A 25,159-nucleotide genomic window follows, 5' to 3' on the forward strand; every position below is an offset into this window, starting at 1 on the left:
TGGTGTATTTGGGCCTTGTTCACATCTGGTGGTTTAAGATCTTCTTCTTCTTCCTTTTTTTTTTGGGGGGGTTTTTTTTCTGCGATCCCAAATAACAATGCAATAGTGGCAAAATGCATCATGCATGTTCAATGGCACCTAAACACAGTGCAGTTTTGGGTGACGAGCTTCCGTGATGCAGTTTGCTACGATTTCTCTCACGACAAAGCCGCATCGTGTTTAGGTGCCCAGACATGTATGATATGCCACTATTGCAGTGAGATCTCACAATGCTAGATGTGTTTTTTTTTTTTTTCTTGGCAACAAAAGAAAAATGCATATCAACACAGAAATGCATCCCAAAAATTTGCAAGGAATGGCTATAGTCCCCTGGGGTGCCCCCCTCAACTTGTTAGAGACAGATTGACTCTCTTTCCTTCCTCCGCTCTCCATCCTGAAATATTCAGGGCAAAGGAGGCGGGAACCTGGAGGGGGACTGGAAGCAGGGCCGGCCCTATGATGGGACCGGGTGGTACCATGGGTACCAGGCAGCACTTTTAGGGGGGGGGCAGCATATTTTTTGTGCTATAAATATATATATTTTTTAACTTTTTGCTATAATAAATATCCCCAAAATTTTGAAAAAAAAATTTCTTCAGTTTAGGCCAATATGTATTCTTCTACATATTTTTGGTACCAAAAAAAACAACACAATTGACGTACATTGATTAGTTTGCGCAAAAGACATTGTGGCCGCCGGCAATTCACAGGTGCCTTTATACTCCTGGATACATGCATATAGGTGTATAAAAGGGACCTGCCATGGCTCTATACATGTATAGAGCCATGACAGGCCCTCTTTATACATCTATAGAGCCATGACAGGCCCTTGTTATACTCCTTTATACATGTATCGAGCCATGACAGGTCCTCTTTATACTCCTATATACATTTATAGAGCCATGACAGGTCCTCTTTCTTTATACTCCTATATACATTTATAGAGCCATGGCAGGTCCTCTTTATATTCCTTTACATGTATAGAGCCATGACAGGTCCTCTATATACATGTATAGAGCCATGACAGGTCCTCTTTATACATCTATAGAGCCATGACAGGCCCTCTTTATACATGTATAGAGCCATGTCAAGTACTCTTTATAGTCCGATATACATTTATGGAGCCATGACAGGTCCTCTTGATATTCCTTTACATGTAAAGAGTAATGACAGGTCCTCTTTATACTCCTTTATACATGTATAGAGCCATGACGGGTCCCCTTTAGTTATCATGATATAAAATAATGAATGTGGGGGGCCTTTTGGTTGGTGTGATTTTTTTCGGGGGGGGGGGGGGGGAGTTACAGCATTTCATTCTTGGTCCCAGGCAGCACAATGTCTTGGGCCGGGACTGACTGGAAGAGGATACAGGGACAGTCAAAGTTGATCGTGGGGGGGGAGTTACAAGTACTGATCCCCTTCCCCCCCCCATATAGATTTCAATATAGCAGCTGACAGCTGCGGGGGGGGGGAGCTGCTGTCGGCTGCTATACTGAATACCTGAAAGGTATTGGTGCTTGTAACTCCCCACAACGCCGCACAATCATCCCTGACTGCCCATGCATCGGGGCAATTGCACAAGTACATGCTTTATATCCATACTAATATCAGTATCGGAACAACCCTAGTTACAGCCTTATTCAAAAATTGATTTATTTCATTAATTTCCTCCAATATTATACAAACAATACTCCATAATGACAACTTCAAAGAAGTTAGTTTGAAATCTTAGCAAATTTATTAAAAATAAGAAAACAATCACATGTACATAAGTATTCACAGCCGTTGCGCTCAGGTGTATCCTGTTTTCTGAAAAGAAAACCCTAATTTTGTGTGCATCAAGCGTAAGGTGATAATACGGATGCACCGGTATTAGGTGTGCCACCGCCCCGATAATGTAGAATTGAACTAAGGACTAGTAAATTGGGCTTTGAAGGCACACGATACAAAAATTGTAGAAAACTAGAAACAGAGGCACTGGCGCTACTCTGATACCAGGGACACATTTAGCTATACACTTTACTGCAATACTAAGGACTCTAACGCCTTCACCTATTATCCTTTCCATACCCATGGACTAAGGTCAGTTAGGTGGGCGATCATTTAGACAGATTTACCCATCTGTTCTTCCATGTCCGGTTCAATACACTGTATGTATTAGCTGAGTGCGTTAACATATACCTGGATTAGGTTCATTGTTCATTGCTTACCAGCAATCAACTGCCATACCACCGCATGCAATTTAGTCTTGCATTTTTATGATTACACTCCCCTATCTGGTTGAGATAAATTTCTCTGTGAATTACAACCAGTGATAGGCCAATACGAGACAGTTCGTTGATTACCACCAACGCGGGATACCCCTTAACAAAATATCTATGCTCCTGAGGAAGCGCTAATTCCATAAGTGCGCAACATGTCGAGCAAATCCTCCTAGTCCTCTGGACAACCATCTGGTCACTTGTGATACGTTTTTATAATTATGCTTTTTATCTTAAGCTTTTTATGTTGGAACTATACAATGAATATGAACCATGTGTGGTAAACCAGTTGTCAATTGAATTTCACTTTGTGATTTTTTATTTATAACGATTTCTATGATATTTCTGTATCCTGTTTTCACCGATCATCCTTGAGATGTTTCTACAACTTGATTGGAGGTCACCTGTGGTAAATTCAGTTGCTTGGACACGATTTGGAAAGGCACACACCCGTCTATATAAGGTCCCACAGTTTAACCGTGCAACTGAGTGATCGCTCTTAGTCGGGGAGGTGTCACAAACTACGGTGAACGGGAGTGAACCACAACTGCGGTTAAGGAAAGAATTCAATGCACCTCCCTATGTTATGTGAGATTTCAGTATTGGACCCCAGGCGTTGCTCCAATCAGAGAACAGGAGTTTGGGGGTTCACTACATCCTCTCTTACATATAGGAATGCGTTGAGCTACTAAGGGCGGAGGTATTACAACATGCCTCCAACCGTTGGCGTAGAAAAATTACAATAAATATCAACGAGCACAACTGCATTAAAGATTCCAATGCACTTCTCTATGCAAGTGATTTTCAGTACGGGACCCCAGGCGTCACTCCAATCAGAGAACAGGAGTTTAGGGGTTCTCTACATCATATCACTTAACATAGAGGAATGCATTGGGCTACTAAGGGAGCAGGTATAAATTGCCTACAACCCTTGGCATGAAAAATTTAGAGCGAACATGTTCATTAATTTAGGGCGTGAGCCCCTATACATTCAACGTATGTCAAGCATGTAGCAAATAAGAATACTGTAGGCAAGTAATATTTGCGTAAGAGAGGCAAGTATAGCTCAGCTGAATTAGAGTGTATGTCCCTTTTTAAGATATTCCACAGTGGGCAACTGAAGATACACTAAGTAATCCCAAGCAGCAGGTTAGTATTAAGTAACTAGATTTAAGTACAGTACTTGGTGAAGGCAATATCTGAATTGTTACTTATCCGTTTTGCAGAGGATGAGTGTTGTCGTATTTCAGCAGCAAGGGTTTCTGTAGTGTAGGGTCTCCTGAAGGAAGATATGTTTAGGGTGTCCCCAGCAATGGCAGCACAAGCTAAATTGTGGTAGAGATCCGGCTTTGCATGATGTCCAGCTTGGGGAATGATGGTACCAGTAGATTGTAGCATTGCCAGCTACGGCTGACAATAATATAACAGTGTGCAATCTGCACACTGTTCTGTTTATAGGTGCGAGGCAGGTGTAGTGCATAAGGCACTGATTCGGGCGCACTTACGCATTCCACGTTAGAACGCACGCGGTGCCATGTGATGACGTCATTGTGCGGTCGGCGTATGTGTTCCAGCATGAAACGCAATACGATGACGAGCGCTGTTTACAGGAGGTGACCAAGAACCAGATTGTCATTCTGACAGAGCTCCTGTGTTTCTCTGTGGAGAGAGGAGAACCACCCAGAAGAATAACCATCTCTGCAGCACTCCACCAATCAGGCCAATATGGTAAAGTGGCCAGACGGAAGCCACTACTCAGTAAAAGGCACATGACAGCCCATCTGGAGTTTGCTAAAAGGCACCTGAAGGACTCTCGGACCATGAGAAACAAAATCAGGCCACCGATCATCGCCTGGCCAATACCATCCCTACAGTGAAGCATGGTGGTGGCAGCATCATTCTGTGGGGATGTTTTTTGGTGACAGGAACTGGGAACCATGATTAAGCACTAGCTGTAAGTGCGAAACGCGTCGGCTATCCTGTATTCTGTTGGTTGCAGTGACTGTGTGTGTGTACAGTTGAATATTAAAGACATCTTTTTTAAGTATTTTGGAGTGCGGCCATCCAGTTTTTGTTCCTTTTTTGCTAATAGGAACTGGGAGACTAGTCTGTATCGAGGGGAAGATAAATGCAGCAATGTACAGAGACTTCCATGATGAAAACCTGCTAAAGAGTGCTCTGGACCTCAGACTCAGATGGTTCACCTTCCAACAGGACAACGACCCTAAGCACACAGCCAAGATAACAAAGGAGATGGCTATGGGACAACTCTGTGAATGTCCTTGAGTGGCCTAGACTTGAACCTGATTGAACATCTCTGGAGAAATCTGAAAATGGCTGTGCGTCGACGCTCCTTATCCAACCTGATGGAGCTGGGAGAGGTCCTTCAAAGAATGGGAGAAATTGCCCAAAATTAGGTGTGCCAAACTTGTCGAATCATACCACAAAGTATTGAGCAAAGGCTGTGAATACTTGTGTTCATATGGTGATTTATTTAAAAAAAAAAAAAATCAGGTTGTCATTATAGGCTATTGTATGTAAAATGTTGAGAAATAATGTAGTGCCGAAACAACTAATCGATTTACAATTTTCATAATCGATTAATCAGCCAGTAACATGATGGGGTTAAAAAAAATAAAATTAGCCCTTTATAGTACAAAAAAGCAAATCGCTACTGTAAATATTACTTTCACTCAAAAAATGAACCCCTTACAGTAGCGATTATTTGCTCTTTTTTGTACTTTTTTTTTTTTTTTTTTAACCCCATTATGTTACTAAACATCTCAGGCCTGGGTTCACTGTTTTTTGGTGCTTTTTGCAGAAACACACTACAGTTCATTTACATATTCTCCTATGGGACACGTTCACATCCATCATTTTTTTTTTTTTTTTTTTTTCAGCTGCTGCGTATTTGGAAAGGGCAAGGACTTAACGCAAAGCGGTGCTGTTTTTTTTTTTATTTATTTTTTTGGTTCAAAATACTTCAATGGAGAAGCTGCAGAACAGCATGTAATGTGTTTTTGCGGCAATTTGTAATCTGCCCAAAAAAAATAAAAAATTCACTTATTTTTTTTTTTTTTTTTTAAGGCTATTATCCGATTAATCTAAACAATAATCGGCAAACTAATCGATTATGAAAATAATCGTTAGTTGCAGCCCTAACATAATGTATTTAAAGCGGAGGTTCACCCTAAAAAACAAGTTTCCAGCATACTAGCATGAGCTACAGTATGCCTTTATTTATTTTTTGCGCCGTACTCAGTTTAATCCGTTAGTTTTGTTTCAGACTCCCCGCGGGGAGTAGGCGTTCCTATGAAGAGGGGAACATGATTGCCGGCTATGGCGCGTTGCGCTTCCCGAAAATAGCCGGCTCTTCACGGCGCTATACGGCGCCTGCGCACAGACTAGGAGCTGACTGCGCAGGCGCCGTGAAGAGCCGAGTCCTATTTCGGCTATTTTCGGGAAGCGTGACGCGCCATAGCCGGCCGTCAATCATGTTCCCCTCTTCATAGGAATGCCTACTCCCCGCGGGGAGTCTGAAACGTAACTAATGGATTAAACTGTGAGTACGGCGCAAAAAAATAAAGGCATACTGTAGCTCACGCTAGTATGCTGGATGGAATGGTAGACTATTTTTTTATTTTTAGGGTGAACCCCCGCTTTAATCCTTTATGGAAAAAGGTTGTAACATAACAAAATGATGAAAAAGTAAAACACTGTGAATACTTTCTGGATGCACTGTAGCTGATTGGGGGATAGTGCATACCAAATAAGTTGGTTGTATTTTTTCTTATGTATATTTTTAATCTGGATTTTTCTACTTGAACAGTGGAATGTATAAACTGGTGTAATGTACAGGCTTTTTTTTAAAAAAAAACATTATTTGTACCTTTTCTACATCTGCAGTCTGTACTCCGAATGTGTTTTTTTTTTGTACTTTTTTTTTTTTTGAAATTCGGTACAATTAAAACTTTTTCTGATTTAAAAAAAAATGCAGAATATCTCTACAATAGATTTACCACCATTTTTTGGGGTCTATTGTAGATATGTTCTGCCAGTAGATTACAGCCAGCCCCTGAAAATGAAATGCAGCTTAAAAAAAAACCCACAAGGCTAATGTAGCTATGTAATCATTATGTGTGTTTGCTTTTAGCGTCCTAAGAGAACATGTCTGAGGAAGGGCAGTGCTGGGAGTTAATCCAGTACTGCTTACAGGAGAAGAGTGAGTCATCGGTCTGCATTACTGAAGCAGAGAAAAGTTAGGTCACTTGTCTGGTTGTTTTGTCTGGATGGGCTGACTCATTTTGCAGAAAAGCAGGGACATTTTTTAACATGGGTTCCTATGGAACATGTTCACATCAATGCTTGTTTGTGCCTCTGCGTTTTTGGAAAGGGTCGGGACTTTTTTTCCCGCAAAAAGCAGCGTTTTGCATGTAATAGAATTCAATGGACCCGCATCCAAAACGCAAGTACCGCAATTTGCGTTTTTTTTTTTTTTTTCTTTTTTTGTTAACCTGTTTATAGCTGGTTGTTAGAGGAATTTAAAAAATTAAATTGATGGCTAAAAAAAAAAAAACGCAGCATGCACCGCAAAAAGCACTGCAAAAATGCTCAAAACCAACATGCATAGGTGTGAATCGAGCCTTAAAGGATCACTAAAGGAATTTTTTTTTGTTAGCTAAATGGCTTCCTTTACCTTACTGCAGTACTGGTTTCATGTCCTCATTGTTCGTTTTTGCTTTGAAGTTGCTGTAATTCTGCTGTGATCTTCACACTTCCTGCTTGTCTGGCTCCTTATAACCACAGTGCTGGGAGCTTTCTCACGGTGGTCTAAGCTGTCATTACTGTGTGTCTAAAACTCCTCAGAATCAATCAGATTCATTTTAAAAACAAAACACTGCCCTGGATTTGTTTGTTTTTGTTCTGTGGGTCTCTTTACTTCACAGAAACATGAAACCAGTTTAAAACCAAAAGTGAAACTAGAGGCACATTATATGATTGAATTTAATCTATTTTTAATCATTTTTAAAAGGAATCCGTTAACTTGTATGTCTCTATACCCTGTAAACAGTCATTTCAGCAAAACATTTTTTTTCCTTTAGTGACCCTTTAAAGGCAAAACCTATATGTATTTCAACACTTATTTTTTTAATTTTGTATTTATTTTTTTTGCCTGGGGGTCTGGCTGTCAAGTGCTGGGCTGTAATGTATTCAGATTCAAACTACGTTTGACTCATAAGCGCTAGCATCTAGAGCAGGGGTGTCCAAACTTTTTTTTCAAAGAGGGCCAGATATGATGAAGTGAACATGCGCGAGGGCTGACCATTTTGCCTAATATTCTTTGAACCATTAAAATTCAGTCTAAGTGTGTTCGTCCGAGCACTAATACACTGCCCAACAAGAATTCTCTTGCCTTTGTCGCACTCATTCCCGACACACAGATGAATGTTCTGCTCTTTAGGGGTACCGTTAATTCGTACACGACGCATTGGAAAACGTGGGGTGCTTTTGATGCAGTGCAATAAAAAGGTCGGGGACTTATTTCCGTGCATTTTTGTGGGTAGGGAAGCCCATTGAAATGAATGGGCTGCCCTGCATGCAGCCACGCAAATGTGTACCAAGGGCTTGTTCACATGTCAGTTTGGAGGGGCAGTAAAACCACATGGTTGGGCTGTTTTTACCACCCCAACTTCTCCCTATCCAGAGAGCCCCCCTTGCATTGGGGTTCCCAAAGAGCCCCCCCTTGCATTGGGGTTCCCAAAGAGCCCCCCCTTGCATTGGGGTTCCCAAAGAGCCCCCCCTTGCATTGGGGTTCCCAAAGAGCCCCCCCTTGCATTGGGGTTCCCAAAGAGCCCCCCCTTGCATTGGGGTTCCCAAAGAGCCCCCCCTTGCATTGGGGTTCCCAAAGAGCCCCCCCTTGCATTGGGGTTCCCAAAGAGCCCCCCCCCTTGCATTGGGGTTCCCAAAGAGCCCCCCCCTTGCATTGGGGTTCCCAAAGAGCCCCCCTTGCATTGGGGTTCCCAAAGAGCCCCCCTTGCATTGGGGTTCCCAGAGAGCCCCCCCTTGCATTAGGGTTCCCAGAGAGCCCCCCCCTTGCATTAGGGTTCCCAGAGAGCCCCCCCCCTTGCATTAGGGTTCCCAGAGAGCCCCCCCCCTTGCATTAGGGTTCCCAGAGAGCCCCCCCCCTTGCATTAGGGTTCCCAGAGAGCCCCCCCTTACATTAGGGTTCCCAGAGAGCCCCCCCCACCCCCTTACATTAGGGATCCCAGACTTAAACATTAGCACAGTTTCCTCATTCAGCCGGGTACTGCACTGAAGGGGGAAGCAAAGAGCACAGCACATTCCCCTGTTTACTTTCACTTTTGAGGCTGACCGTTCTCAGTGCCGATTAGGGGTGCAACGGATCAAAAAACTCACGGTTTGGATCGTTTTTCGGATCAGGAGTCACGGATCGGATCATTTTTCGGATTGGCAAAAAAAATTCTCCCCACTGTAATATCCACATCTCCTCTCCCCCCACTGAAATATCCACATCTCCTCTCCCCTACTAATATCCACATTCCCCCCCCCCCACTGTAATATCCACATCTTCCCCCCCCCCCCCCACTGTAATATTCACATCTCCCCCACTGCAGTGGCGTCACTAGGGTTGGTGTCACCCGGTGCAGAAAAAAAATTGTCATTACACCCCCCCCCCCACCAACTATAGTCCCCCCTCAGTAAAGAACCCCCTTGGTGCAGACACCCCCCAGGTAGTAACAGGCAGGCAGACATCCCCCAGGTAGTATGACTGCCAGCGGTGTGTCCCACGAGTGCTGGCTCCTCCTCTGTGGGTGTAAACAGAGATGAGGGCTGCCGCTGGGTGTACCAAGATGGCCGTGGCTCCGGAGCTAGGCCGAAGCCGCGGCCTTTCCTAATGTTATGGCTTCGACCTAGCTCCAGAGCCGCGGCAATAACATTAGGAAAGGCCTCGGCCTAGCTCCGGAGCCGTAGCAATCCGCGGGTCATAGTGTGTGCCGATCCGAATGGGGTGACCCGTTCGGATCATGGATCAACTGTGATCCGTTGTACCACTAGTGCCGATGTATAGTTCGGCAGGGGGTTGGGCTCATCGGACAGCCCTTCTCTCCCCTGATCTCGAGGCACACTAGTTGAGAAAGGCTGGTTTAGATAACTAGGCCGCGATTGGCCCGTGGGCCGGACTTTGGACATGCCTGATCTAGTTTAGGGCTTCATGTACACGGGACATTCAACCTCTCCTGAATGATTTAACTTGACAGCTAGTAACCCACGGGACTGTAAACAACTGTGTACATGTACTGATAAGATATCATAGAGGAGAGTTCAGGAGCAGTTGGAAAAAAAATGCCCAAATGCTCCTAATTGTCAGTTTTACCAGCAGCAGTGAACATGAGGCTATGTTGGAAATTATTTTTTTTTTTTTTTTTTTTAGAAACGCTTCTAAACGCGTCAAAACTATCTGTCAAGTTAAATCGTTCAGGAGAGGTTGTAATAACGCCCTGTGTACTTGGAGCTTTAGGCCCCATGCACACGAGGCGCTGCTAAACTCGAGTTCAGAGGCATTTGGGCATTTTTTTCTACTGCCCCTGAACTCATTTAATGTTATCCTATGTGTCCATGCACACAATCACGTTTTTTGGCGTTTTAAAGCAGTTGGGTTTAGGGCCGCAATTTCGTTTATAGGCGTTTTTAAAGGTGACCTGTTTTTTTACATTAGAAATCTCAAAAATAATGGCAAATGATGAAAAAACATAAATGTAATTGCTTGCATTGCATTGTGGACAATCCAAAACTTGTGGCAGGTGACGTGGCCAGTGGACAATCCACATCTTGTGGCAGGTGACGTGGCAAGTGGACAATCCACAACTTGTGGCCAGTGGACAATCCACAACTTGTGGCAGGTGACATGGCCAGGTGACGTGGCAAGTGTACAATCCACAACTTGTGGTAGGTGATGTGGCCAGGTCACGTGGTCATTGGACAATCCACAACTTGTGGCAGGTGACATGGCCAGGTGACGTGGCCAGTGGACAATCCCCAACTTGTGGCAGGTGACGTGGACAATCCACAACTTGTGGCCAGGTGACGTCCCAGGTGATGTGAACAGGTGACGTGGCAAGTGGACAATCCACAACTTGTGGCAGGTGATTTGACCACATGACTTTGCCAGGTGACGTGGCCAGTGGACAATCCACAACTTGTGCCAGGTGACGTGGCCAGTGGACAATCCACAACTTGTGCCAGGTGACGTGGCAAGTGGACCATCCACAACTTGTGGCAGGTGACGTGGCAAGTAACGTGGCCAGGTGATGTGGCAAGTGAACCATCCACAACTTGTGGCAGGTGACGTGCCAGGTGATGTGAGCAGGTGATGTGGCCAGGTGACATGGCCAGGTGACATGGCAAGTGGACAATCCACAACTTGTGGCCAGGTGACATGGCAAGTGGACAATCCACAACTTGTGGCCAGGTGACGTGGCCAGGTGACATGGCAGGTGATGTGGCCAGTGGACAATCCACAACTTGTGGCAGGTGACGTAGCCAGGTCATGTGGCAAGTGGACAATCCACAACTTGTGGCAGGTGATGTGGCCAGGTGACATGGCCTGGTGACGTGGCAAGTGGACAATCCACAACTTGTGGCAGGTGATGTGAACAGGTGATGTGGCAGGTGACGTGGCAAGTGGACAATCCGCAACTTGTGGCAGGTGACGTGGCCAGGTGATTTAGCAAGTGGATAATCCACAACTTGTGGCAGGTGACATGGCCAGGTAACGTGGCAAGTGGACAATCCACAACTTGTGGCAGGTGTGGTGGTCAGGTGACGTGGCAAGTGGACAATTCACAACTTGTGGCAGGTGACGGGCGTTTTAAACATTTGAAAATGTGTGTTTAGATGAGTTTACATCTGCGTCTCGTGTGCATGGGGCCTTATAGTGATTACACAAATTATTATTGCTTTTAGTTTAATTTAGGCCCCATGCACACGAGACGCTGGTAAACGCGTGTTCAGAGGCATTTGGACAGCTTTTTCAACTGCCCCTGAACACATTCAATATTATCCTATGTGTCCATGCACACAGTCAAGTTTTTCTGCATTTTTCGGCAGTTGCGTTTTATGCTCGTTTTTTCAGAAGCAAAAAAATGGGTTCAGACGCAAAACGCCGCTAATCGCGGCAAAACGCTGTACCGGTGTTCTGCCGCGATTTTGTTTATAGGCGTTTTTAAAGGTGACCTATTTTTTTTACATTACATTTTTGAATCCTGAGATTCTACTATCAACTGCCGACTGGGTGACAGGCTGGATCTCGATCCTTGTTGTCCCCCCATGCTCGGCCATCGAGTGTGTGCCGGCCCTTAGCTCAGCTCTGGGTCATCCATGACATGCCCCGTTGCTCCAGGGGTGGCCGGGCAACTACATGTTCCAGGGCACACATATGACCGGTCTTTTATGGCTTTGTCACAGTGTGTCTGGCCGACAGCCATGCCGTTTAGCGGACGTTGGTTCTGTCCGGAATGCCTCCAGCCGGTGTTTGCAGGACAGGTAAGTAGTGGCCCCTTGCCCTGGCAAGGTGGTATGGCTGGTGCTTTCCTGGGGAGGTTGAATAAGGGTCCGCCCTGCTTTCCTCTCTCCCTTCCTCTCCCTCCTTCCCCATGCTGGGTGGCAGCTGTAAGGGGGGGGGGGGGTCTTCCTGGGGCTCTGTCACTACGGGGGGCTGTGCTGCTGTGTGGTGCTATTAATTTTTTTGTAGTGCCTTTCCTTTTTCACTATTAAAGGCTTACTTTTTTTAAGATTCATTGGTGTGCGGCTGTCCATACCGTGCCTTCAAGTTTTTGCCTCCTGCATTGCAGGCACCCACCTGTTTGAGTGGACATTGATTTCTCAGGTGTGCTCACCTGGAGCAGCAGCTTCTCCCTTCTTATTAATTTGTTGTCCTGGAGTTGCTGTGTGTGCTGGGCTGTGTTTTCTGCTGTGTCATTGTTGCTTTAAACCCGCCATTTTGCAGCCCGTGAATTGCTTCCTGAGGGACGGCGCAGAGCGGACAGCACTCTCAGCGCTTCGGCAGCACTACAGCCTGGCCGGGTGGTGAGTTACCTGGGGGTCCCCTTCTCTGTTTTGCGGCCGGAAGGGGTGACCTGTGGGTCTCTGCCTTGCAGTACTAGGGCGGCATAGCGGTGGGTCAACATGAAATCTGAACAGAGGCTTCTACCCCAACCATGCCTGAGTTAACCCTTGGTGCCCCTGCGGTCTCTGTAGAGCCCATACGGCAGTCCCTTAGGCGTTTATCGCCAGGATTGAAGTGAAAAGCTGCCAGAAGGGGTGTAAAAACCGCCTGCTTCTGAAGATGGCTCTGAAACGGAGCCAGACCCTGCTGCTGCCTCTGGTTCTGTCATGTCAGATGTTGCAGGCTTAGCCCACACGGTCAGTGACGATGACTCTGCTTCAGGGTCAGCGCTTGATAAGGTGTTTTGAAGCTTTTATTACTGCGGTGCGGGATACTCAAAAACTTGAGGACGGCGGAGACATCAGAGATGCCTGTCCCTTTTGGGTTCCGCACGCCGCCCCGCACCGCAAAAGTGTTTTCCTTTTTTACCTTACCTGGACAAAATATTATACAAGGAATGGGATCGGACGCAGAAAGTTTTTGATGTACCAAAATACTTTGCGGTCCGTTATCCTCTTGAGGAAGACTTTAGAGAGAAAAAAAAGTCCTCCGTCAGCGGACCCCCCCCCCCCCCCCCCCGGTGTCCAGTCTGAACAAGTCTACCACGTTACCTGTGGAAGGGGCTCCCGCCTTTATGGACCCCGCAGATAAGAGAGCTGAGGCTGTGGTCCGCTCTATGTTCATAGTAGTGGGGTCGGCAGTGAGACCAGTTTTGGCCAAAGCTCTAGTGTCACAGACAATTACCGAGCGGGCAAAGTCCCTGCTGCAGGAGCTGGAGGCGCATAATGCTCCTGAGCTCAGTGTGGGCCTGGCTGACCAGTTGGTGCAGGGCCTGCAGTTTGGCCCTGGATACGCTTCTCTTGCTCTCCAGGGCCTATGCGGTGATCCTATGCCACCTTGTGTGGCTAAAGTGTTGGTCTGCGGACCAAACCTCTAAAAGGTCCTTGGGAGGACTTACCCTTGAAGGGTGTACAGCCTTTTGGGGCGTCCCTGGATGACATCATTATAGATGCTACAAGCAGTAAGAGCACTCTGCTCCCACAATCTGGGAAGGGTAAGGAGCCTTGTCATAAGCAGGGTCCCTCCTTTACCTCCCCCAAGCGATTTATTTTTTCGCCCCCAGGTGCGGCAGGAAAACGTTTTTCAGGGTGCTTAGGCGCCCGCTGTAGATCAAAAAGCGTATCCTGGTACCGCAAGCCTGCCTCTGCATGTAGGTCTGCCCCCGCCAGACACTAGGGTGGGGGGCCGACTTTGCGGATGCGCTGCTCGGTGGAGATCCCTCTTTCCAACCGCTGGGTTTGCGAGGTAATTTCCTTGGGGTACAAGATAGTTTCTCTCTTGTCCACCAAACAGATTTTTCCTTCCAGCCTCTAGCTTCCTCCGGTACGACGGGTGGCCCTGTCAGGGGTTGGTCAGGATCTGCTGGTCAGGGAAGTGATTATACCGGTTCCTTCAAGGGAACGGTTTCAGGGGTTTTTACTCCAATCTGTAGTCCCCAAAAAAGGAGGGGGGTCCATCCAATCCTGGACCTCAAGGCCCTTAACTCTTTTTTTTTTTTTGTCAAAGTGCAAAGATTCGGGATGGAATTGTTCGCTCGGTAGTCCCTCCGTCAGGGGGACTTTATGGCATCCTTGGGTACTCGGGACGCGTACCTGCATATTCCCATACGCGCGAAACATCAGAGGTTTCTGCGTTTTGCGGTCGAAGAGGACCATTTTCAGTTTGTGGCCCTCCCCTTCTGCCTGGCTTCGGCACCACGAGTTTTCACAATGGTGCTCGCTCCGATTCTGGCCCTGCTAAGGCAGCGCGGAATCACTATTGTGGGATACCTGGACGACTTTCTCCTGAGAGCTTCTTTAAGCTCAAACTTAGGAGAGGATGGGTTCATCACCTGCCAGCCCCTCCAAAAGATTCGGGTGGCTACTGAATGCCCAGGAGTCAATGTTGGTTCCGTCCTAGTGACTGGAATACCTGGGGTTGGTCCTGGATTCCTCAGAAGCAAGTTTTTTTTTTCTCCCGAAGGAAGAACTCCAGACACTGCAATCTGCGGTGCAGCGGTTTGCGACCCAGCAGTGGTCGTCGCTTCGCCTTTGCAAGCGAATTCTGGGTCCCATGGTAGCCTCTTTCGAAGCGGTTCCGTATGCCCAATTTCACACCCGAGTGTTGCAGAAAGAGATTCTGTCACGTTGGGACAAGCTCCCTTCGTCTCTGGATTACCATATTTGGGTGAAGTCGCCTGGTCAGGTCCTCCCTAGTGTGGTGGCTGACATCTCCGGTACTTCGGACCGGGAGATTATTTTTGCCGTGCTATCGAACATTGGTCACCACAGATGCCAGCCTCTCCGGCTTGGGGCGTTCTGGAGTGTCCAGTCATCCCAGGGCGCTGGACTCGGGTGGAGTCCCGTCTGCCAGTCAATGTCCTGGAGCTCCGGGCTATCAGGCTGCGTCTCCCCAAGTGGTTTCTGGGTCTGCAGGACCGTTCGGTCAGGATCCAGTCCGACAACACGGAGCTCGGCCGCGGTGGTAGAGGTTACACACATCCTCCGGTGAGCCACAAGGTACGCTCCAGCTCTTTCGGCCGTGTACATTCCAGGGGTGCAGAGTTGGCAAGCAGAGACTACCTAAGTCGCCAAACACTGGACCAGGGAGAATGGTCGTTGCACCCGGAAGTGTTTTCAGAGTTGTGCCAAAAATGGGGCACGCCAGGCATGGACCTTCGGGCGTCCCGTCTCATTCGGAAAGTGTCACGTTTCGTGGCCAGGTCAAGAGACCCTTGGGCGGACCCGTCGGTCACGTTGGTGGCACCGTGGGGTCACTATCGCCTACATCTACGCTTTCCCTCCTCTGAAGCTTCTCCCTCACCTGTTGCACAGAGTGGAAGCGGAGGGGATGCCAACAATCCTGGTCGCTCCGGATTGGCCGCGCCTTTCCTGGTACGCGAACCTGGTGCTTCTGGTGGCAGACGTCCCTTGGATTCTACCCCTGAGAGTAGATCTTCTGGCGCAGGGTCCGATTTTTTTTCCTCACCCTGCTTTACAGTCGCTGGCTTTAACGGCATGGCTGTTGGGAGCCAGGAGCTGGAGGTCCGAGGTCCGTCGGACTCGGTGATCTCTACCATGCTACTTGCACGGAAGTCTACTTCACATAGGATTTGCCATCGTACGTGGAAGGCCTACATCTCTTCGTGTGCAGAGATGAAAGGACACCCCCGCACATACGTGCTGTCCCAGATGCTGCTGTTCCTACAGCGGGGAGTGGGTCAAGCTCTCGCCTTAAGCACGGTTATGGGTCAGATTTCGGCCTTGGCTGTTTATTTTCAGCGACCGTTGGCGACGCACTCCCTGATGGGTACATTTGTACAGGGGGTCAGGCTTGTGACCTTCCTGTGTGTCCTCCACTGCCTCCGTGGGACTTGAATTTGGTCCTCTCGGTGCTTCAAAAGGGCTCCGTTTTGAGGACATTCGGGAGATTCCTCTTTCTCTCTGTCCCAGAGGGTGGTCTTTCTTAGTAGCCATTCCTTTGGTAAGACTAGGTTTTGATCTGGCGGCCTTGTCTTGCAGGGCTCTTTTATAATGAGGACATTGTTTTACTATCCTTATGTCCTCAGCCGAAGAACTCGAAGGAGGCCACGTTGCTTCCCTTGGACGTGGTGCGAGTCCTACGGGCGTACTTGTCTGCTATGGCTCCATTCCGGAGATCGGACTCACTGTTCATGTCAGTGAATGGTCCTGAGAAAGGTCTGGCGGTCTCGTCGGCCTCCATTTTCAGGTGGATCAGACAGGTCGAGCTCCAGGCCTATGCCCTAAAGGGGCGGGCGCCTCCCTTTCTTGTTACGGCGCATTCGACCAGGGCGGTTGATCCCTCTCGGGTTTTCCGCCATCAGGCGTCTGTTTTACAGGTGTGTGTAAAGACAGCGATCTGGTCGTCAATCTACACCTTTTCAAGTTTTACAAGGTGGATGTGAGTGCATCTGCGGATACCTCCTTTGGCCGCAAGGTTTTGCAGGCGGCTGTTTCAGGTTGAAGTTCCTCTGTTGAGGAACTCTGGTTTGTTTGGGATGAAGCTTAATTGCTGTTTTTTTCCCCCACCCCTCTAATTTGTTGACACTGCTTGGGGACCTCCCCAAGGTCAATTGCTGCTGTGTCCGTCCATGAACGGAAGAGAAAATAGGATTTTTGTACTCACCGTAAAATCCATTTCTCTGAGTTCATGGACCACCCCTCCATTTTGTTTGTACTGCTTGTTACGAACTGGAGCTGCTGAGTCAGAGAGTGGGTTATACCCGGGGGACCACGCCCCCTGGGAGGAGCTGTACTGAAAAGCATTTTAACACTTGAAGTGCTGTTTTTTCTGCCTAGTCTCTCCTGGAAGGAAGGATATAATACCATAAGGTCAATTGCTGCTGTGTCCGTCCATGAACTCGGAGAATTGGATTTTACGGTGAGTAAAAAAATCCTATTTTTGAGCTTAGGGAGGGTTTTATGATGTTTCTTAACTAAACGCTTATAAACGCAATCGCGGCAAAACAGGCCTTTTTAACCACTTGAGACCCACGCTATTGACAAGACGTCAACAGCGCGGCTCTAAAGTGCCAAGTGGACGTCTTTTAAAGTGCATTACCCACGTGCCTCTGGGGGGCGCGCAGCGGGTAAACACTGTCCTGGCGCATCGCTGAAGAGCCGATGCGTGTACCTGGCGGCCGCGATGTCCACCGGGTATACGCGATCGTCGGTAACACAGCAGGGACGTGGAGCTCTGTGTGTAAACACAGAGTTCCACGTGCTGTCAGAGGAGACCGATTTGTGTCCCTTGTACATAGGGACACAGCATCGGTCACCCCCCTCCCCCCACACAGTTAGAACACACCCAGGATACACATTTAACCCCTTCCTCACCCCCTAGTGTTAACCCCTTCCTTGCCCCCCACATTTATACAGTAATTAGTGCATTTTTATAGCACTGGTCGCTGTATAAATGTGAATGGTCCCAAATTTGTGTCAAAAGTGTCCGATACGTCCGCCGCAATATCGCAGTCCCAATAAAAATCGCAGATTGCCGCCATTACTAGTAAAAAAAAAAATAATAAAAAAAATCATAATTCTGTTCCCCATTTTGTAGGCGCTATAACTTTTGCACAAACCAGTCGCTTATTGCGATTTTTTTTTTTTTTTTATTTGTTTTATTTTTTACAAAAATACATCGAAAAATACGTATCGGCCTTAACTGAGAAAAAAAATAGTTTTTTAAAAAAAAAAATGGGATATTTATTATAGCAACAAGTAAAAAATATATATTTTTTTTTTTAGTGCTGTCAGTTAAACGCGTTATTAATGGCGTTAACACAAACCCATGTTAACGCCGTCAATTTTTTTATCGCGCGATTAACGAGGCGGCGTTCGGGGGTTATACCGGGATGATGCCTGCAGCCGCAGGCATCATCCCGGTACCGTTGTTTAGAGCGGGCGATCGGCTATCCAAACATAACAACCGATGCGGCTAAAAGCCGCTCGGTTGTTATGCCGGAGGAGCGGGAGGGGACATCCCCCCCCCCCCCCTCCCGCCGCCTTTCGCCGCTCTGACCGTGCCTCCCGTCCCACCGGGAGACCCGATCCTCCATCTGCCGCGTTCTGTGTCCAGGCGGAGACTGACACTAAGCCGTAAATGGCTTTGATTCAGTCTCCGCATTGAAACCACGGAAGCGGCGTCATGACGTCACTTCCGGGTTTCTCGGCTGCCAATGGCGCCGGATTTAAAAAAGTACACAGTATTCAGAATCGCCGTTTTCGGCGATCTGAATACTTTGAAGTGCAAAGGAGGGCTTGGAGGTCTTTTAGACCCCCCCCAATCCCTCCATAAAGAGTACCTGTCACCACCTATTGCTGTCACAAGGGATGTTTACATTCCTTGTGACAGCAATAAAAGTGATCAAAATGTAAAAAAAAACAAAACACAATTTAATATTATTAAAATAAATAAGAAAACAAAAAAAAAATGTTTTAAAGGGTGAACCTCCTTAATCGCGCGATTAATCGTGAGTTAACTATGACATTAATGCGATTAATCGCGATTAGAAATTTTAATCGCTTGACAGCACTAATTTTTTTTAAATTGTCGCTCTTTTTTTTGTTTATAGCGCAAAAAATAAAAACCGCAGAGGTGATCAAATGCCACCAAAAGAAAGCTCTATTTGTGGGGAAAAAAGGATGGCAATTTTGTTTGGGAGCCTTACTATACTTTTCCATGTGCTGCTTTCTTTGGTAAATTCTGTGGCAGCTCCTGATGCTTGGAACACAAAAAGTACATTGAAAGTAGAAGGTAGAGTTGGGCTTTAACCACTTAAGGACCACCGAACGCTGATATACGTCGGCAGAATGGCGCGGCTGGGCACAGGTACGTTGCCCTTTAAGTGTCCAGCCGTGGGTCGCGCTTGCAACCCGGTCCAAAGCTCGGGACCCACGGACCCCATCGCCGCTGGTGTCCCCCCAATCGGGTCACAGGAGCTGAAGAACTGGGCGAGGAGTGTAAACACACCTTCCCCGTTCTTCTCTGTGGCAGTGTCACTGATCGTCTGTTCCCTGTTGGGGAACGACGATCAGTGATGTCACACCTACAGCCACGCCCACCTACAGTAAGAATCGCTCCCTTATATATATATATATATATATATATATATATATATATATATATATATATATATATATATATATATATATATATATATATATATATATATATATATATATATATATATATATATATATATATATATATATATATATTAGGGGTGCAACGGATCGTCACCGATCCGTGATCCGAACGGGCCACCTTGTTCGGATCGGCACACCCCGCGATCCGCGGAGCGCTCCGGAGCCTAGGCCTAGGAAAGTCCCCGGCTTCGGCCTAGCTCCGGAGCGATCTTGCTCCACCCAGTCTGCTTGCCAGAGCCCAGCGTGACACGCCTCCCCGGGGAGGCGTGTCACGCTGTGCACTGGGCTCTGGCAAGCCGACATGGAGAGGGAATATTAGCAGAGAAGCACTAGTGTGAGAGGGGGGGGGGGGGGGAGAGCACATTTCAGGGGTGGATTAAAGAGGAAGCAGGTGAGGCTGTTTGGGACTTGTTAAAATTACAATCTTGATGTTTTTACAGCTATATATAATTATATATATATATATATATATATACACATTTTTTTTTTTTTTTGCGCTGATCCGAAAATGATCCGATCCGTGACTCCTGATCCGAGGATCGATCCGATCCGTGAGTTTTTTGATCCGTTGCACCCCTAATATATATATATATATATATATATATATTAAAATGCCATAAAACGATCCCCTATCTTGTAAACGCTATAACTTTTGCGCAAACCAATCAATAAACACTTATTGCGATTTATTTTTTTTGTTTACCAAAAATAAGTGGCAGAATACGTATCGGCCTAAACTGAGGGGGGGGGGGGGGAATGTTTTTATATATAATATTTTTTAGGGATATTTATTATAGTAAAAAATGTTGCATTTTTTTTTTTCAAAAATGTCGCTCTATTTTTGTTTTTTTATAGCGCAAAAAATAAAAACCGCAGAGGTGATCAAATACCACCAAAAGAAAGCTCTATTTGTGGGAAAATAAGGATGGCAGTTTTGTTTGGGAGTCACGTCGTACGACCGCGCAATTGTCAGTTAAAGCGACGCAGTGCCAATAGTGTAGGATTCTTTGACGATGCTAAAGAAACCTTTCCTGAGAAAAATATGTATGCTGACATTGCTGGTTTCTAATTCTGCAAACGCTAGCCATGCTGACTCTACGGTGCTTCAATACTTTGAGCTCCTAAGGCCCAATGCACATGAGACGCTGGTAAACGCGTGTTCAGAGGCAGTTGGACAGCTTTTTCAACTGCCCCTGAACACATTCAATGTTATCCTATGTGACCATGCACCCGTTTTTTGACGTTTTTAGGCAGTTGCGTTAAACCTCGTTTTTCCAGAAGCAAAACAATATGCAACTTGTGGCAAGTGATGTGGCCAGATGGCATTGCCAGGTGATATGGCCAGTGGACAATCCACAACTTGTGGCCAGGGGACAATCCACAACTTGTGGCAGGTCACGTGCACAATCCACAACTTGTGGCAGGTGGCGTGGCCAGGTGACGTGGTAGATGACGGGGCAATTGGACAATTCACAACTTGTGGTAGGTGACGGGGCAAGTGGACAATCCGCAGCTTGTGGCAGGTGATGTGCAAGTGACACGCTAAATACAAGTACACTTCTGCTCTCACAAAATGGCTGAAATGGTTAAATAATACTGTTTTTTTGAGCCTAGGGAGGGTCTTATGATGTTTCTTAACTAAACGCAAACGCGGTAAAACGCCGCAAAATTCGCGGCAAAACAGGCATTTTTAAACGCCAATTTTAGCATTTAAAAACGTGTGTTTAGCAGAGTTTGCACCGGCGACCCGTGTGCATGGGGCCTTAGGCCTTATGCACACTGGATATCTTTCAAAACAAATGAGTACATTAAAGCGGTTGTAAACCCATCGATGTAACACTTAAAAAAACTGTTAACATTCCCGGCATGCCGGGAATGCTAACTGCACATTGGTTGTGCTCTCAACCAAACTGTCAAACCATCCAATGGCTGGTGTCATAACTGATCACATGTGCAGCTTCATGGCAGTTGAAGATTGAACAAAGGCCAAGATGGCAGCTTCCTTGGCTGAAAAAGATAGGAGGGTTTACAACCGCTTTAACTTGTGACTACTCTGACTTTCCTGATTTGTATATGTGTTCCTGGTCACTGGCTTGGAAGGAGGCAGCAAAGCCGCCTCATTTCCTAGACATGCTTTACTTTAATTGGTTTTAGTGTTGGATCCAGTCAACTGTTGACTTTGTATAAAATCACATATGGTGCAGAATGCATAAGTATGGTCTTGTAGTACTAGAATATTTCTCTACTAGTCCATCTTGCTATTGACTGACTGAGTGAATCTATTAAAAATATACTGTAAATGTTAGAGTTTTAGTAATACATCCTGAGCAGTTTCTCTTTACTATAGGTATCGACATTTGTAAAGACCTGCCCCTTTCACCATGTCCTAGGAAATTAAAATGTCTAAACTGACCCTTAATGCTTGTTGGTTCTGTAGTAGACAGTATTTGTTGTGTTTAAAAAAAAAAAAAGAAAATGAATGCTAAAACCTGGATTACACTTTTATTTATTATATAAAATTACTGATGTGTATATATATTTGTTTCTAGGTGGCCATTAAGTCAATCCGCAAAGATCGTATAAAAGATGAGCAGGATATGCTGCACATCCGGAGAGAGACTGAGATAATGAGCTCGCTCTGCCATCCTCATATTATATCGATATATGAAGGTAAGGATAACTATTTTAGAATACGAACATATGTTTCTGAAGTAGAATATTGCAAACTAAATGGGCAGGCAGGTCCCGTAAGGAAAAACGGGAGACGAGATTAAAAGTGCAGTAGCTCATAATGCCAATTTCCCTTTACATAAGCCGTTTGCAATGTGCAGGCTCGATCCCAATGTCAGTCTATAGACACTACTCGAACCACTACTCTGTGATGACCTTTTTTTTAAAGTAAAACCAAAGCTTCCTTTTATTTTAGAAAAAAAAATACTTGCATGCTCTGTGCAATGATTTTGCACAGAGCAGCCCAGATCCTCCTAGTCCCGGGTCCCATGGTGGTGCTCCTGGCCACTCCCTCCTGCCGGGTGCGCCCACAGCTAGCAGCTCTCTGTGGGATACCCAGACAGGCGCGCTCCCGAGCATGGCCCCCCCGCCACCTGTGTCTCCTGATTTGAAGCCAATCAGGAGTGCAAGTCCCTGGAGGGCCAAGGCTCATGTGGACATCGCTGGATTGAGAGGGGGCTTAGGTAAGTATGGGGGGGGGGCTGCTGCGCACACAAGGTAAAAACCCTTGTGCTTTTACAACCACTTTAACCATTTGCTGACCGCCGCACGCACTTGTACGTCGACAGAATGGCACTCCTGGGCACAAGGACGTGTGTGTGTGTGTGTGTGTGTGTATATACGTCCCCTTTAAGGAAGCGGCATTGTTGACGTGAGCCGAACGTGGGTATACCCGCGATCGTCTCACGGTGAGGAAGAACGGGGAGATGCTGATGTAAACGAGCATCTCCCTGCTCTGCCTAGTGACAATGACACTGTAATCAGAAGCGGCGATCACTGTCTTGTCACACAAAGCCCCCACAGTAAGAATCGCTCACTAGGGCACACTTAACCCCTACAACGCCACCTAGTGGTTAACCCCTTCACTGGCAGTGTAATTTTCACAGTAATCCGTGCATTTTTTATAGCACTGATCGCTGTAAAAATGACAATGGTCCGCTGTGTCCGCCATAATGTCGCAGTCACAATAAAAATTGCTCATCGCCGCCATTACTAGTAAAAAATTTTTTTTATAAAAATGCCATAAAACGAACCCATATTTTGTAGACGCTATAACTTTTGCGCAAACAAATCAATAAACGTTGTTTTTTGTTTTTTTTTTAGAAAATTATGTAGAACGGGGATATGCAATTAGCGGACCTCCAGCTGTTGCAGAACTACAATTCCCATGAGGCATAGCAAGCAGGACACCCAGAGTCAGAGGCATGATGGGACTTTTAGTTTTGCAACAGCTGGAGGTCCGCTAATTGCATATCCCTGATGTAGAAGAATACATATCGGCCTAAACTGAGGAATTTTTTTTTTTATATATTTTTTTTTTGGGGGGGGGGGATATTTATATTTATTATAGCAAAATAAAAAAAATATAGCTTTTTTTTTTTTTTTCAAAATTGTCACTATTTTTGTTTTATAGCGCAAAAATAAAAACCATAGAGGTGATCAAATACCACCAAAAGAAAGCTCCATTTGTGGGGAAGGATGTAAATTTTGTTTGGAAGCATGACCGCGCAATTGTCAGTTTAAAGCGACGTAGTGCCGAATCGCAAAAAGTGGCCTGGTCTTTGACTAGCAAAATGGTCCAGTGGTTAAAGTGAATAACTATACACCAAGGTCACTCAATGGACCACTTAAGTATTTATACATGTTGAATCAAAACTAAAAATACATTTTCTTTGAATGCAGTTTAGAGTTCATGGTGGCAACACTGTTGTAATGTGATGCTGCGAGTTGGGATTTTCCCACTTTTAATAACAAAGCCGCACCCCTTGAAATCGGCACATGTTAGGGAGTGACATGCTTGTACAGGTCTATAAGCTGCAGGGTACAGGACATGGCTGTGCAGGTATAGTTTTCCTCATGCAAGCAAGTTTAATTCCTGAACTGTCTGAAAACTGAGACTAGTCATGTTTCGAAATTGCTGTTCTGACACAGCCTCTTAGTTGGCCTGTTTTAGAACAATAGATCTGTAGCTTATTAAAGGTTGGTTTAAAAAAAAAAAAATCCCCCTTGAGGCATAGAGCACACGGTAAAATTACCTAACTGAATAATTAACCTCATTTTAAGCTTAAAGTGTTTTTGTTAACCCAAAAGAAACAGATCCTGTTCCCTTTAAAGCATGTTATACAGCAGTGCTTGTGCTGTGCAATTTGGCCCCTTGTAACGCCTGAAATACCTGGCTGATCCTGCCTGGCTATACCTCCCCCCTGTACACTGACTTTGATATATATCAACCACCCACCGTTGTCTGCATACGTGCCTCCATAATACGCTGTCCTGTGTCTCCTCTCATTCTCTCTCTCCCCCCCCCCCCCCCCCATTACTGCTGCTCTTATATCTGCAGCTAAATCCTCCCATTCTCTCTGTACTATAATAAATGTGCCGGTGTAATGTAAAAAAATCTGCTGATCTGTACCTGAGTGACAGGCGTCAAGCTTTATAAAGGTACAATCTGTCAGTTTTTTTACAATACACAAGCACAGGGACACTTATGGTACAGAGGGGATGGTAGAATTTGTAAGTGGGTTAACAACCACTTTAAATATGTAAAACACCCACATGCACTTGTTGAGAAGGGATCAGTATGTTGTAGGGATTCGTAATTTGGTAAAAAAAAAACATAATGGAAACCTGCGCTGAGAAAAAAATAAGGAGCCTGCCATTGCTGCCCTCCTTCTAGAAATGCCAGTTGTCTTGCTGTTTCTGTATTCGGCACCTTAAATCACTGATGCAGAGCAAATGTGCAGCCAATCTAATCCGCATTTCTAAAATGCATGTTTGTTGTTGGATCAGTAATGTTAAAAGAATTGAGGCCTCTGGTTCAACACAATAGCAAGGCAACTGGAATTTTCAGAAGGAGCAGTTGGCCTCTGTTTCCCTGAAGTTATCGTTTTGTATCGCAGAGCCTGTCTGGAAATTGTGATCTAGTTGGGCAATAGTGGGACGTGGTTACAAGTACTGCATACAAGGAGATGCTTTTTATGTTCTTAAGCAATGCCTTTATTTAAACAAACTTTTTTTTTAAGCTGGTAATTCTCATTTTAATTGGACATTCCTTTTGTACACTTGTGTTCTGCTGCATTGTCTGGATCAGGTGTGCCAACCTGTGGCCTTAAACTAGGGAAGGGTTGAAGACCCACCATCCCAGAGCACCAGAGTGCATGGAGCAGGTGTCCTTTATAAGGGGCTCAAAACAGTAAGGGCTTGTTTTTATATTTGCAGTTTGGGGGCAGTAAAAC

The 25,159-nt window shown here is 45.9% G+C and overlaps 1 protein-coding gene across 1 annotated transcript in view; it reads left to right on the plus strand.

Moving 5' to 3' along the window:
• The window catches only part of NUAK2 (NUAK family kinase 2), a 72,730-nt gene that overhangs the window by 11,715 nt on the left and 35,856 nt on the right, over positions 1-25,159 (plus strand). The window contains exon 2 of the mRNA XM_040337555.1: positions 21,743-21,863. Within this exon, the coding sequence (XP_040193489.1) occupies positions 21,743-21,863 (121 nt within the window). The remainder of the gene's footprint in view (positions 1-21,742; positions 21,864-25,159) is intronic.

This window comes from Rana temporaria, chromosome 2, assembly GCF_905171775.1.
Source record: "Rana temporaria chromosome 2, aRanTem1.1, whole genome shotgun sequence".
NCBI classification, from domain to species: domain Eukaryota; kingdom Metazoa; phylum Chordata; class Amphibia; order Anura; family Ranidae; genus Rana; species Rana temporaria.